General features: G+C 46.1%; 1 protein-coding gene and 1 pseudogene across 1 annotated transcript; one reads left to right on the top strand and one right to left on the bottom strand.

The window, feature by feature from the left end:
* The first annotated feature begins 1,015 nt into the window (after positions 1–1,015).
* LOC139046258 (cysteine-rich PDZ-binding protein pseudogene) lies at positions 1,016–1,561 on the top strand (annotated as a pseudogene).
* Positions 1,562–6,386: 4,825 nt separating this feature from the next.
* CD14 (CD14 molecule) lies at positions 6,387–15,218 on the bottom strand. The gene is made up of 3 exons (XM_044781052.2): positions 14,976–15,218; positions 7,697–8,025; positions 6,387–7,606 (listed from the first exon to the last, which is right to left on the bottom strand). Exons 2-3 carry the CDS (start codon positions 7,697–7,699, stop codon positions 6,500–6,502), a joined length of 1,110 nt encoding a protein of 369 aa, XP_044636987.2. The 5' UTR covers positions 7,700–8,025; positions 14,976–15,218; the 3' UTR covers positions 6,387–6,499.
* Between the last annotated feature and the right edge of the window lie 94 nt (positions 15,219–15,312).

The raw sequence follows: 15,312 nt of genomic DNA, 5'->3' as shown, positions 1-15,312 counted from the left end.
ACATCTGCTGCCAATCCTCCTCTTTTTGCTGAGGAAGACTGACCCTGAGCTAACACCCGTGCCCATCTTCCTCCACTTTATATGTGGGATGCCTACCACAGCATGGCTTGCCAAGCGGTGCCATGTCTGCACCCGGGATCCAAACCCGTGAACCCCTGGCTGCCGAGAAGCAGAACTGTGAACTTAACCGCTGCGCCCCCGGGCTGGCCCTAAAAATTTGTTAAAAACAACAATGGAAAGAAAAGGCCCCCTCTTGACCCAGCTTACTGCCCCATTTTCTTGCTCTCTTTTAAAGAAAAGCTCCTTGACAGGTGTATCCATACTTGCTTTCTACAATTCCTCTCCTCTCAATCTCTTCAAAATATTCCAGTTAGACTTTTGTCCTCACCACTTCACCTAAACTGTCCTTCTCAAGGACATTCATGGCTTCAACATTGTTCAATCCACTGGCCTATTCTCAGTCCTATAACAACTTTTCAGCAACATTTAGTCCACTACTTCAGTCCCATTCTTTTTTTTTGAGGAAGATTAGCCTGAGCTAACATTTACTGCCAATCCTCCTCTTTTTGCTGAGGAAGACTCATCCTGAACTAACATCCGCGCCCATCTTCCTCTACTTTATACGTGGGACTCCTGCCACAGCATGGCTTGCCAAGCGGTGCCACGTCTGCACCTGGGATCCAAACTGGCGAACCCTGGGCTGCTGGAGCGGAAAGTGCGCACTTAACCACTGTGCCACCGGGCTGGCCCAACACTCCCTTTCTTAGAATTAATTTCCTCGCTTAGCTTGCAGAACATTTCTTTCTTCTGTTACACCTACTTCACAGGCTATTCCTTCTTAGTCTCTTTTGCTGACTCATCTTCATTTTCGTGAACTTTTAATGTTGCAGTGTCCCAGGCCTCAGTCTTCGGACATTTAAAAGAATGTATCTGGAAAATGAAGTGGCCCTACCTACTGTTGGCATTTATGCCTCCGACTGCTTTCCAAGTGTAGGATAGGGAGTAGCTGAGGTCTTAGGGACCAGAAGTGGATTGATGTAGCCTGGAAGGGGAATCTTTCATTGGCTGAAGTGTTGATGTTTCAAAGATGCTGCTGCTTCTGCTGCCAAGGGGATTGTTGGGGAAAGGATGGTGTGCAAGAAGTGTGAAAAGAAAGTTGGAACTGTTATCATTCCAGATACATGGAAAGATGGTCCAAGGAATACCACAGAAGTAGTGGAAGAAAGCCGAATGAAAATAAAGCTTTGACTTCAAAAAGCAAATTTCGATCCATATGGAAAGAATAAGTTCTCCACTTGCAGAATTTCTGAAAGTTCTGTACACCAGCCATGTTCTCATTACTTCCATGGCTGTGCCTACCAAAAGGGCATCTGTGCCATGTGTGGGGAAAAGGCTTCAGAGACCAAAAACTACAAGCAAATATCTGTCTAGACGTACTGATGGAATTTCTGGCTTTCTGTATAATTTTATTTTCTGCTTTGTATTTTCAAGGCATAACATAGACATCCAAGTTACAAAAGAACATGTTTTACAACAAACAATTAAGTCTAAACGAGGAACAAAAGTGTAGATACTCACACCCTTAGTGATCTCATCAAGTCTCATGACTTGAGTCTCAGATCAGAGTCATCCTTGAACGCTGTCTCTCTCTTATGTCCTGCACCTTATAAGTAAAAAATCCTGTGAGCTCTGCCTTCAAAATATACACATAATTTGGCCGCTTTTCCTCACCTCTACTGCTACTACCCTGATCCAACCATCAACATGTGTGTTTTTTAAAAACAGCTTTATATTGAGATATAATTTACAACACTAAAATTTACCCCTTTAAAGTGTACAATTCAGTGGTCTTTAATATACTCTCACAGTTGTCCAACCATCACTACTATCTAATTTTAGAACATTTTCATCGCTCCAAAAAGAAGTCCTTTACTTCATTAGAATCACTGCGCATTCCCAGTCTCACCCTCTACCCCAGTCCTGAGCAACCACAAAACTTTCTATCACCAGCCACTGTGATTTCTTGACTGGGTTATTAACACAGCTTCTAACTTGCTGTCTATAGATTATACTCGATTTAGCATCCAGAGTGACCTTTTTAAAATGTAAACCAGATTATGTTACCCTCTGCTCAAAACCCTCCAGTGGCTTTCTATTTCACCAGAGTAAAGCCCGAAGCTTTACCGTGGCCCATAAGCCTTCAAAAATTGTGCACCCTCATCTCGCCGATGTCATCTCCTGTATCTCCCAGAGCCTGTGTACTGGATAATTCCGCTTCCTGGAATGTGCTTCCACCAGATAACTGCAAGGTTCACTCTCTCACCTCTCTCAAATCTTTGCTCAGAAGTCACCTTCCGGGGGCTGGCCCGTGGCGGAGTGGTCACGTCCGCCGGCTCCGTTTAGGCGGCGCCGGGTTTCACTGGTTTGGACTCTGGGCTCGGACCTAGCACCGTTCATCAAGCCATACTCAGGCGGCATCCCACAGAGCAGAAGTAGAATGTCCTACAACTAGAATATACAACTATGTACTGGGGGGCTTTGGGGAGAAAAAAAAGAAAAAAGTAATCTTCTTAGTTAGGTCTATTATACCCACAAATATAAAATTGCAATCTCTAACCCTCACCCCCACCTCTCCTAAGCACTTTGGCCCTGCTCTGTTTTTTTCCATACACTTACCATCTTCTAACACACTATATACTTTACTCTCCCCACTGCAATGTAAGGACTTTAAGAACAGGGACTTTTGCTGCTTTGTTCAATGATGTAGCCTCAGCACTTATAACAATGCTTGCCATGTGGTGGGAGCTCAGTAAATAATTGTTGAATGAAAGACTAGAGTATTTCAGGCAGAGAGAAGAGCATGTGCGAAAGGAAAGAATGGCAGAGTGGCTGTAACCTGTTGAGGAGAGGAAGGCGGCAGGGGAGGCTGCGGACCCTCTGTCCCCCACTTGAAGCTCTGAGTTTTCCTCCTATTTCTCTGTCTCTTTTGTGGAACCTGCTTCCTCCATCCTTAAATTTGACTGATGTTTTCCAAGTTTCCTTTTTCAGCACTCTCCCTCCTTGCTCTGTCCTCTCCAGGGTCGGGTGAGCTTTCCCATGGCTATGACTTCACAGCCACCTCTACGCTGATGTCTCCCAACTTCTCTATCCAGCCCAAACTTGTCTTGTTAGATCTAGACCCCTGTGGCCAACTGGCTACTGGACTTCTCCACCCGGGATCCATGAGGCACTTCAAGCTCTTAAGGGCCCCTCCCCTAATCTTCTTTTTCTTTTGCGTTTCCATCCCTCTGAGTGAAACTGTCTTCACCTAAGCCAGAAGCCTGGGGCATCCCTCCGTCTTCACCCACATTCAGGCATCCTGGGACTCAGTTCTGCCTCTTTCAGAGCTCTTGGAGCCATCCTTCCCCTCATCCCCGTGGCTACTGCTGTCCTGGTCAGCTCCTCACCCGGGCTCACCTCGACTCATTCAATAACCTCCTTAGTGCTCTCTTAAGGTCCACTAATTCATCCTTCACATGGCCACCTGTGGGCTTTTTCCAACACACACTTGATTCCATAAACTGTGCACTTAAAATCAATTACTGGCTCCTCATACTCTGCAGGATGGCCTCCAAGTGCCTTCATGACATGCTTTTACTTACCTCTCTCTTCTTCTCAGAGGAGGGCAAGAGAGAGCTACTGAACTTATTAAGAGCAGAAGCTAAAGTCTTTATTATGCTCTATATTTACAGTGTTTCTCAAACTCTCTTTGGCAAGGGACCAAGTTTCTTTTTGCAAGTTCCAATCCACTGCAGATGATACTTTTGTAAAATACAATAGAAATGTTGCTGCAGTGTGAAATTTTATACAAGTTTCTAAACACTTATTCTTGACTTTTTTCTTTATCTCCTCATAGTGCAGTAATAAACAATTTTCCGGCTGGCACTTGCTTTGGGCCATACTTTGAGTAGCATTGCTTTACAGGGCCCTACATGATCTGATCCTGTTACCTCTCCAACCTTATCTCCCACCATTGTCCCCCCAGCCCTGCTTATCCACCTTCAGCCATGTTGACCTCCTTGTTGTTTCCCTTAACATCCCAAAGACCTCAGGATCTTTGTACTTACTGTTGCCTCTGCCTGAAATGCTATTCCCCTAGATATCCTCAAGCTCTCTTTCCTGATTCACTCAGGTGTTTGTTCAAATATCCCCTATCAGAGAGGTCTTCCCTAACAATCCTATATAGCATATCAATCCTCAACACTGTCTCCTTTCTCTTCCCAGCACTTATCATAGTCTAATAGTTTATATGTTTATCGTCTCCCCCTCACCCCTACCATCCAACTAAAATCTGAACTCCAGAGGAACAAGAACTTCTGCTTTATTCCCGCTCTATTCACAGGGTTTAGCCTAGGGCTGACACATAATAGGCACTTGAATGAATGAAGGCACCGTGACTTCCAGCCCTACCTAATCAGCTATAATTTCCAGATCTTTTATGCTTTCAGGTTTCTAGGCCTTTTATCATGCTGCCCATTTTTGCCTGGGATATCCTTCCTGAGGAAATGTTATTATCTCTCAGGACCCAGATTAAATATATCCTCTTCAGTACAGCCTTCCAGAGGACCACTCTTCCCTCATAGAGTTGACCCCTCCCACTCATTGACTCACAGCTATCTTTTCTGTATCCAGCTCCCTTATGGGATTGAGAACTCTCTGAGGGAGTGGATGTTTCGGTGTCCTCTTTGTATACCAGGCTTCTAACACAGGGCCTAAACTGGAGCAGGGGCTCTGTAACTGTTCAGTGAAGACTGCTCAGAGCTATTCAAATGTAAGAAGCTGCTTGAGGTGGTTAATTCTCTGATGCTAGAAACGTTTCAATGGGCTGGATGAAGTCCTCTTGGGGATACTCTAATGGGGTTTCCTGACTGGGGTGGCAGTTTATTTAGCTGTCCCCATGATTCTTTGAGTCTGTGGTCTGGTGATCCGTGTAACTCTCCCATCAATATTAATTTGCATTCTCCATTGCTGTCTATGTGGCTCTGGACACTGGAGGGAGGCAGGCTGGAGGGCTGTGCTTATATACCCCCTTCCACCCCTCCACCAGGTCTCCTGTGAGGCAGGTATCCAGCTCTCCGATGGGTATGGCTGCCTCCTCGACGTAAAGAAGACAGTCTTAGGAGGAACAGCATCTCTTGGCTGATGTCTTGGGTCTCCAAGATAATGTGGTTCAGAGGGCTCATCCTATTAATTGCCTGGGAAGGGTCTAAGAAGCTGAGAAGAGTCTAAGATGTTATTGTATTTGCATATCAAAGAGCCAGCCTGAAACTGTACACACATATACTAACACAGTCACAAGATCTCTGGTTCAGAGACAGACTGTTTCATAATGGCATCTTGTACAGTTGCCCAAGCCCCATTAGATGACACAGTGAAAGCCAGTGTACCTGTGTGCAGAGGGGCTTTACACTACAGGAGAGGAACCTTGAAACTATGAAACTCAGAGCTTATGTAGGACAGGTGGCATAGCTGTTCCTCCTTCCTGGAGGGTGAGGGAGAGAAAGAAAGGGAGAATAAGCAAATGGCTCTGGGTTTTATTACCTTTGAAAGGGTGCACTTGGCTCTTGGAAAGTGCACTGGAGAGGAAACATTCTGTATCTTCCTAGGCATCTTCACCACTCAACCATCCTTTTTGTTCTTTTTTTGAGGAAGATTGGCCCTGAGCTAACTACTGCCAGTCCTCCTCTTTTTGCCGAGGAAGACTGGCCCTGAGCTAACATCCATGCCCATCTTCCTCTACTTCATATGTAGGACGCCTGCCACAGCATGGCTTGGCAAGCTGTGTCATGTGGACACCCGGATCCAAACCGGGGAACCCCGGGCTGCTGAGAAGCTGAATGTGCGAACTTAACCGCTGCCCCACCAGGCCGGCCCCTCAACCATCTTTTAACAGAGGGGCCAGTAATCTGCTCGGAAAGTCCCTATAGCACGGAAACCTATTGTTTCTCCCACACATCTGGAGACAGACAACATTTCCCTGCCCCTTCTGTCCCTAAAGTCCTTTTCTTAGGTAGGGCAGTTATGGCTTCTGGGAAGTGAGGATGAACAAAGTCTAAGTATAACGGATTCCCCATTCAGCACTGTGCCCAGCACAAAGCTGACACCCAGTGAACATCTGTTCTTTTTTTTTTTTTTTTTTTTGAGGAAGATTAGCCCTGAGCTAACATCCATGACCATCCTCTACTTTATATGTGGGACGCCTGCCACAGCATGGCGTGCCAAGCGGTGCCATGTCCGCACCCCGGATCCAAACCAGCGAAACCCGGGCCGCTGAAGCGGAGCTTGCGAACTTCACCGCTGCGCCACCGGCCGGCCCCTAAACATCTGTTGAATGAATGACACAGACCGTTGTTTAAGATTTTAATCAAGATGGGGCAGAGGGTCGGTTGGTTAAGACGTCCTAATGAGGCTCCCCTGGAGCCAGGGCAATCTGAGTCAATTCATTCTTCTCCCCTGGGGCTTAGGCGAAGTCCCCGGCTCCTCGAAGCAGCGCCAGGGTTCCTGATATCCCCACGGTCAGGGCTGAGTGCGCACAGGCGGCGACCACGCCGGAGTTCTGGTCTTGCTGCTTGGACGCTTCAGGGTCCAGATAGGGATTCCTGTCCAGTATCAGATTACTCACCACGGGCAGCTCGTCTTCTCGCGGCGCCTTGTTGAGCCTGTTGCAGCTGAGATCAAGCACGCTAAGCTTGCCCGGCAGTCCTTTAGGCACCTGCTCCAGCCCAGCGAAGGACAAGTTGAGAGAACTCAGTGCGCTGGGCCAGTCACACCTGGGAGCGCCCGGAGCAGCGGCGCTCAGCGAGTTGTGGCTGAGGTCCAGGCTATGGGGCTGCACACCCGCCGCCGCCATCGCCGCGCACACGCCGTTGGGTGTCTGCATCCCCGCGTTGCGGAGCGCTAGATCTCGGAGGGCCGGGAACTTGTGCGGACAGAGAGCTGCAATCAGTCCGCGCTCGCCCAGTCCAGGATTGTCAGACAGGTCTAGGGTGTGGAGGGCCGAGAAACTGTGGAGCTGCGCGCAGGAAAAGGCGAGTGAGTGAGCTTGCGCAATGCTCAATATCTTGAGGCCCGGCTTGAGCCACTGCTGCAGTTCGGCGAGCCAGGCACCTCCTGTCGCCCACGACACGTTGCGGAGACGGAGGGAGGAGAGCGGAGGCCCAGTGGCTTCTAGAGGCGGCGGCTGCATCGTGCCGGTTACCTCTAGGTCCTCCAGCTTCAGTTCCTTGAGGCGGGAGTACCCGAGCGCACGTAGGAGGGCGACCAGAAGCGGGGCGGGAACCTGTACGGCGCCCACTGTGAGCCGCTGCAGGCGCAGGGCCTTGACAATGTCAGCATACTGCTTCGGGTCGGCGGAGGCGCCTTTTAGAAACTGTTCCAGGTTGCGGCCGCCGCCACGGATCTCCACCTCGACGGCAGTCATGCACTGGAAGGCGCTGGACCAGTCGGGCTGAGGACCCGTGAAGTTACAGACGCAGCGGAAGTTCTCATCGTCCACCTCACAGGGCTCTAGTGTGGCCGCAGAGAAGCGCAGCAGTGGCAGCAGCAGCAGCAGGCAGGGCGCGCACACCTGGGGAGAGAGCAGAGGTTAGGGCGACCCCAAGTCGGTCCCTGAGGTTCCCCGAGCAGCCGCCGTTCGGCCCCAAGACCGTACACTCACCATGGTCTATAGGTCCTCAGAGCCTCTGCCTCCCCGGTGGACTCTGGAAAGAGCTGCGGCTTCTTTCCTATACAGCGGCACTCGCTGGCTTCCAGGCTCCACACACGTATTTGTCCTAACTCTTTGGCGACCGGAGAGTTTATGTAACCCTGGGATGTCACTCTGTTCCTTCCTCCGTGAGCCCGGGTCACTCTTCACCTCTCTTGCAACCAACCACCCCATTCACTACCCCTTCTGGGAAAATGTTGCAATAAAGGATGTTGTCAGGAGAGGGGCAGTAACATGAAGGATTCCGCAATGTCCTGATGACTCAGGCTCCCCAGGCGTGTCTGGTGGGTAGGAAAAGGAAGATCTCCAGTGCCTCAGGCCAGGACTCTCCAGCCAGTCAGCTGGGTACTTTACTTGACTTTTCTCTACTCACTCTCTCTCTCTTTTTACAATTTTATTTATTTATTTGAGGAAGATTAGCCCCGAGCTAACATCCGCTGCCAATCCTCCTCCTTTTGCCGAGGAATAGCGGCCCCGAGCCAACATCCGTGCCCATCTTCCTCCGCTCTGTATGTGAGACGCCTACCACAGCATGGCCCAACAAGCGGAGCGCAGGTCCGCACCCAGGATGCGAATCGGGAACCCCAGGCCACCAAAGTGGAACTTGGGACCTTAACTGCCGCGCCACCGCGCTAGCCCCGGACTTTATCCTTGGTAGTTACTATTAACATCCTGTCCAGATTGGATCCAAGTCCAATCCCCTGAATGTCCTCAGATATTTAACAGGATATTTTGTAAAGGAGATTGCAGACTTCATATCTTGACTCCAAGGGCTAGAATTAAGTTCCAGAGGAGGAAGTTGGTTTGAAAAACAACTCCTTTTCCTTTTTTCCCATTTGCTCACTTGTTCTTTGTTTAACTTTGTTTATTAAAAAAATAATAGCTTTCTCAAAAGCAGAGATGTTTAGGGGCCGGCCCGTGGCCGAGTGGTTGAGTTTGCTCGCTCCACTTCGTGGCCCAGGGTTTCATCGGTTGGGATCCTGGGGGCCGACGTGGCACCGCTCATCAGGCCACGCTGGGGCAGCATCCCACATGCCACAGCTGGAGGGACCCACAACTAAAAATGCACAACTATGTACTGGGGGGTTTTGAGAGGAGGGGGGAAAATAAAATCTTAAAAAAAAAAGTAGAGATGTTTAATTGACTGATTACTAGTAAGGAGATTGAAACAGTAATCAAAAACCTCCTGATAAATAAAAGTCCAAGACCAGACAGCCTCACTGGTGAATTCTACAAAACATTCAAAGATTTAATATCTATCCTTCTTAAACTCTTCCAAAAAATTGAAATGGAGGGAATGCTTCCAAACTCATTTTATGAGGTCAGTATTACCCTGATCCCAAAACCACAGAAAGACACTATGAAAAAAAGGAAATCACAGGCCAATATCCTTAATGAACATACATGTAAAAATTCTCGATGAAATATTAGTAAACCAAATTCGACAATAGGTTAAAAGGATCATACACCATGATCAAGTGGGATTTATTCCAGGGATGCAAGGACACAAATCCATGAACACGATACACTACATTAACAAAATGAAAGATAAAAATCATATGATTATCTCACTAACCACAGAAAAAACATTTGACAAAATTCAACATCCATTTATGATACATACTCTCAACAAAGTGGGTATAGAGGGAATGTATCTCAACATAATAAAGGTCATATATGACAAATCCACAGTTAACATCATATTCAATAGTGAAAAGCTGAAAGCTTTTCCTCTAAGATTGGGAACAAGACAAGGATGCCCCCTATTGTCACTTTTATTCAACACAGTACTGGAAGTCCTAGCCAGAGCAGGTAGAAAAGAAAGAAGAGGCATCCACATCAGAAAGGAAGAGGTAAAACTGTCACTATTTGCAGATGACATATTATATATAGAAAACCCTAAAGACTCCACCAAAAACTGTTAGAATTAATAAACAAATTCAGTAAAGTTACAGTGTAGAAAATCAATATACAGAAACCAGTGGCATTTCTATACACTAATAACAAACTATCAGAGAGAGAAATTTAGAAAACAATCCCATTTACAACCACATCAAAAAGAATAAAATACCTAGGAGTAAATTTAACCAAGGAGGTTGTAGGAGAGGAAGAGAATTCCTCTACTCATTCTAGGTCCTTCTGGCTCATCTACAAATTAAATTGATGTGAGACAGAATGACGGGAGAAAATCAAATGAAGCTTTATAACATGGGAGAAACCCAGGAAAACTGGGTAACTTCCCAGAATGGCCAAGCTGCCAGCTTAAATATCATTTTCAGCTAAAGACAAAGGAGGGTGTTAGGGGTAGTGGTTTGGGACTTCAAAGGGTTGGAAGGCAATTCACATGGAAATGAAAAAGCAAATATTTAGAGGCCAGCCCCATGGCCAAGTGGTTATGGGCGCAGACATGGCACCGCTTATCAAGCCATGCTGAGACAGCATCCCACATGGCACAACCAGAAGGACCTACAACTAGAATATACAACTATGTACCGGGGGTGGGGGGGCTTTGGGAGAAGAAGAAGAAGCAAAAAAAAAAAAAGAAGATTGGCAACAGATGTTAGCTCAGGTGACGATCTTAAGAAAAAAAAAGAAAAGCAAATGTTTGGTAAACAGAACTTTGATAAGAGTGGGCTTAGCAAGGATCCTCCCAGTCTATAGATACCCAGAGTTATCTAGGTGATGGTCTGTCCTGGAGACAGGCCTTTTATCTTAAATTTCTTTTAGGCCATTAGGGGGAAGGTCAAATTTTCTTTCAGAGTCTTTTGTTCTTGAAAATAATCAAAGCAAAGAGACATATTTCGAGGCAGCCACTTCTGGTCCCCCACAAGGTGAAAGATCTGTACACTGAAAACTATAAGACACCGATGAAAGAAATTGAAGAAGACACAAATAAATGGAAAGATATTCTATGCTCATGGACTGGAAGAATTAATATTGTTCAAATGTCTATACTACCCAAAGCAATCTACAGATTCAATGCATCAAAATTCTGATGGCATTTTTGACAGAACTAGGATAAATAATTCTAAAATTTATATGGAACCACAGAAGATCCTGAATAGCCAAAGCAATCCTGAGAAAGAAGAACAAAGCTGGAGGTATCATGCTCCCTAATTTCAAACTATACTACTACAAAGCTATCATAATCAAAACAGTAGGGTATTGACATAAAAACAGGCACACAGACCAATGGAACAGAATTGAGACCCCAGAAATAAACCTACACATACATGGACAATTAACTTACAACAAAAGAGCCAAGAACATACAATGGAGAAAGGACAGTTACTTCAATAAATGCTGTTGGGAAAACTAGAAAGCCAAATGCAGAAGAATGAAACTTGTGTATCTTACATCATACACAAAAATTAACTCAAAAGTGATTAAAGACTTGAGTGTAAGACCTGAAAGCATAAAATTCCTAGAAGAAAACCCAGATGGTAGCTCCTTGACATGGGTCTTAGCAATGTTTTTGTGGATCTGACTCCAAAGGCAAGGAAAACAAAAGCAAAAATAAACAAAAGGGAATACATCACACTAAAAAGCTTCTACACAGTGAGGAAAATCATCATAAAAATGAAAAGGCAACAGCTGCCAGCCCTGTGGCCGAGTGCTTAAGTTCGCACGCTCTGCTTTGGGGGCCCAGGGTTTCACCTGTTCGGATCCTGGGCGCAGACATGGCACCATTCATCAAGCCATGCTGAGGCGGTGTCCCACATGCCACAACTAGAAGGACCCACAACTGAAAATATATAACTATGTGCTGGGGGGCTTTGGGAAGAAGAAGGAAAAATAAAATCTTTAAAAAAAATGAAAAGGCAACCTACTGAATGGGAGAAGGTATTTGCAAATCATATATCAGACAAGAGGTTAATATCCAAAATATATGAAGAATTCATACAACTCAACAATAACAAAAACAAACAATCTGATTAAAAAATGGGCAGAGGATCTGAATAAACATTTTTCCAAAGAAGACATACTGATGGCCAATAAGCACATAAAAATATGCTCAACATCACTAATTATCAGGGAAATGCAAATCAAAATCACAATGAGCTATCATCACCTCACACCTGTTAGAGTGGCTATTATCAAAAAGACAAGAAATAAGTGTTGGAGAGGTTATAGAGAAAAGTGAACTGTCATACACCATTGATGGGAATGTAAATTGGTGCAGCTACTATGGAAAACAGTGTGGAGATTCCTCAAAAAATTAAGAGTTGAACTACCATATGATCCAGCTATTCTGCTTCTGGCTATCTATCCAAAGAACATGAAAACACTAATTTGAAAAGATATGTATACACTCTTATGTTCATTGCAGCATTGTTGGCAATAGCCAAGATATGCAAACAACCTAAGTGTCTCTCAGTGGATGAATGGATAAAGATGTGGTATACATATATACACAATGGAATACTACTCAGCCATAAAAAGAATGAAATCTTGCCATTTGCAACAACATGGATGGACCTTGAGGGTATTATGCTAAGTGAAGTAAGTCACATGGAGAAAGACAAATACTGTATGATTTCACTCACATGTGGAATCTAAAAACCAACCAACCAACCAAACCAAACCAAACAAAAACAAACTCATAGATACAGAGCACAGATTGCTGTTTACCAGAGGGGAAGGGATTTGGGGGGGGGGGGACAAAATGAGTGAAGGGCATCAAGTGTATGGTCACGGATGGCAACTAGACTTTTGGTGGTGATCACTTTGTAGTGTATACAGATGTCAAATTATAATGATGTATGCCTGAAACTTATACAATATTATATACCAAATTTACCTCAATTAAACAAAAACATAGAAGTGTTTAACAGAGACACATTGGCCAAGTTGCTCAATCTCTTACAGTTTCAATTTCCTCATCCTGAAACTGAGAAACAAGATATTTCTAACTCAGTTTTCCCACTTGCACCTAGCTCTCCTGCCCTCCCCCTGGCACAATTCCTGTGTCTTAGGAAGGAACGGCTAGACCTTTCCTGTGTTGTTCCTGTGTTGAACGAGGATTAATTAGTAACTCACATGTTTTGCCAAGAAAAACAAGTGTCCCAGAGGGTAGGTTAGGGGTTATACTTTTACAACAGCCCTCACAGTTCTGCACCTCTGGATTTCTGGGGAAAGAGCTACATGAAAATGTTTGAATTCTCACTCCCCCTATTTTCCAGAAGCAGCTTCACATTTGTCCCCACTTCAAACAAAGAGGCCTCATCAAACCACACTGCCCCCTGTGTGTCCTATTGGGAATGCCTTGATACCCTGAGCTATGCCCCAAGGCGAGGCCAGGTCACTGGACATCCCTGAGGACCAAGATGTGACTACAGCTCAGTGTTAAATACACTGACTCTGCAGTCAGGCAGCCAAGCTTGGAATCCCAGCTCTACCACTGAGGTTGTGAGACTTGGGAAAGTTTCTGGGCCTCAGATTTCTGGGGTCTTGCTTTGTAAAATGGAGATAATAGTAGTATCTGTCTATGAATACAGTCTTTGGCACAGAGCCACATCTATTGAGCCTCTGCATTAAGAAGCCTCAGGCCACTGAAGCCTGGCTCCTCAGCAAATCCCATCACTTTAGGAGAGGCACTGTGGATGAAGGGTCCAGGCTAAGATGGGCAATAACGGTTCTTTAAAGATCTCCAATTCACACCTTGATTCAACAAATGTCCGTCACTTGTCTACCAAGAGCCAGGGCTGGTGCAAAGCCCTGGGATGCAGACATGACCATCACACAGTCCTTCAAGTACTCCAGTAGGTGGGGGAGGCAAACACGGATCCAGAACTACAGTTCACAGTGAAGAGGACTCTTATAGAGGAGAAACCAAGGACTTACGGGAGCTCTGGAGAAAGGAACAGCTAGCTCTGTAGTAAAGAGGACCTTGGGCTGTTTCTTACAGTGTTGTCAGAGTTGCCAGGTGGATAAATGCAAAAAACAGTTTGGGTAGCTATAATTGTCTAAGCAGACACTGTGGGCAGAACATAGATTTTGCCTAGGGACTTGTATTACCTTCCCCACCAGGAGAAAGATGTAGGTGTTAGAAGCCAGCCTGTCCCATGAGGAAGGGGACAAGACCCTATCCCCGGCCAGAGCATGGTGCAGAGGAGGTGCTCAATAAATGGCTGTCCAGGGGATGGATGCTGGGCCTGGAGAGAAGATGTGGAGGACAGGACGATGGTCTGCAGATATTTAACTAGATGTTTTGTGTAAGAGATCAAAGACTTCATGGATTGCCTCCAAGAGGTGGAATTAAATTCAAGGGAAGGAAGTTGGTTTGAAGAACAACTCCCTTTCCCAGATTTGTTTATACTTGTGCATTTGCCTAAGTAATAGCTTTCTAAAAATTAGAGGATTCCAATAAAAATTCTTAAGTGCTACCAGGACTTGACTCTCTTGGAGCTGTGAAAGGTGTTTAGGGGGAGACAACATCAAACAATCACACTATAACTTGACGACAGCTGTGACAAGGGTTATGAAGGAGAATATATGGTGCTATATGCTCTCCTAACAGGGACACTGGTCCAGTAGTTCTGAGGAGAGGATATTAGAGTTGAGATCTTGAGGATGGTGTTTATTAAGGAAAGGGTGCTGGTTGGGGTGGGGGGACGGACAGAAACAGGGCTCTAGGCAGAGTAACTGCCTGTGTGAAATCCCAGAGGAGGAAAAGAGCAGGGCTTGTTTGGGGACCAAAGAGAAGATCGCAGGGGAGATGAGTAAGGTGAGGCGCCTTTCCAGTCGAGAGTGGAGAGGTATGCAGCGATTAGACCACGTAGGGCTTAGTAGGCCACAATTCGCATTATGACGGTAAGGAACACAGTTTTTATTTATTTATTTTTTGAGGAAGATTAGCCCTGAGCTAACTACTGCCAGTCCTCTTTTTTTGCTGAGGACGCCTGGCCCTGAGCTAACATCGTGCCCATCTTCCTCTACTTTATACGTGGGATGCCTACCACAGCATGGCGTGCCAAGCAGTGCCACGTCCGCACCCGGGATCCAAACCAGCGAACCCCGGGCCGCTGAGAAGCGGAACGTGCGAACTTAACCGCTGTGCCACCCGGCAGGCCTCAGGAACACAGTTTTTAATTCACCTGTGTTTCCTTAGTACCTAGTAGATTAGCGGCCCTCAAAGTTTCGTGAAAGAATTAATTTATCCTAAAAATAACGCGCCTCACTTTTATGCAGAACAGTGAAATAATTACTGTATTTGTCTCATTTTCCTCACCCATAAAAGCGGGATAATCGTTGCGGCGAACATTCAATAAGATAACGCGCATCCAGAGTTGAGCCAGCGCTCAATGAGCGGGAGCCGTTCCTGGTGAAAAGGCGTCCCGTTTCTTCCCAGAGCTCGGGGTAGTTTTCAACGTTTGTTTAGCATGCGTGAGGGGTAGAGAGGTTGTGTTTGCTGAGGGGAAGGTGACGCTACTGATTTGGGGCGGCAGGGGTCAGGATTGAGCTACTTTCGTTCCTGGAATTGGGAAGGAGAGAAACCAATCAGTGGCCGAGCGGGGGCCGCTCTGCCTTCGCTCGGTTCTTCACTCAGGTCCCACCCCGCCTCTAGG

This window comes from Equus asinus, chromosome 9 (genome assembly GCF_041296235.1).
Source record: "Equus asinus isolate D_3611 breed Donkey chromosome 9, EquAss-T2T_v2, whole genome shotgun sequence".
Lineage (NCBI taxonomy): Eukaryota > Metazoa > Chordata > Mammalia > Perissodactyla > Equidae > Equus > Equus asinus.
This window is presented reverse-complemented; position numbering and strand designations above follow the sequence as displayed.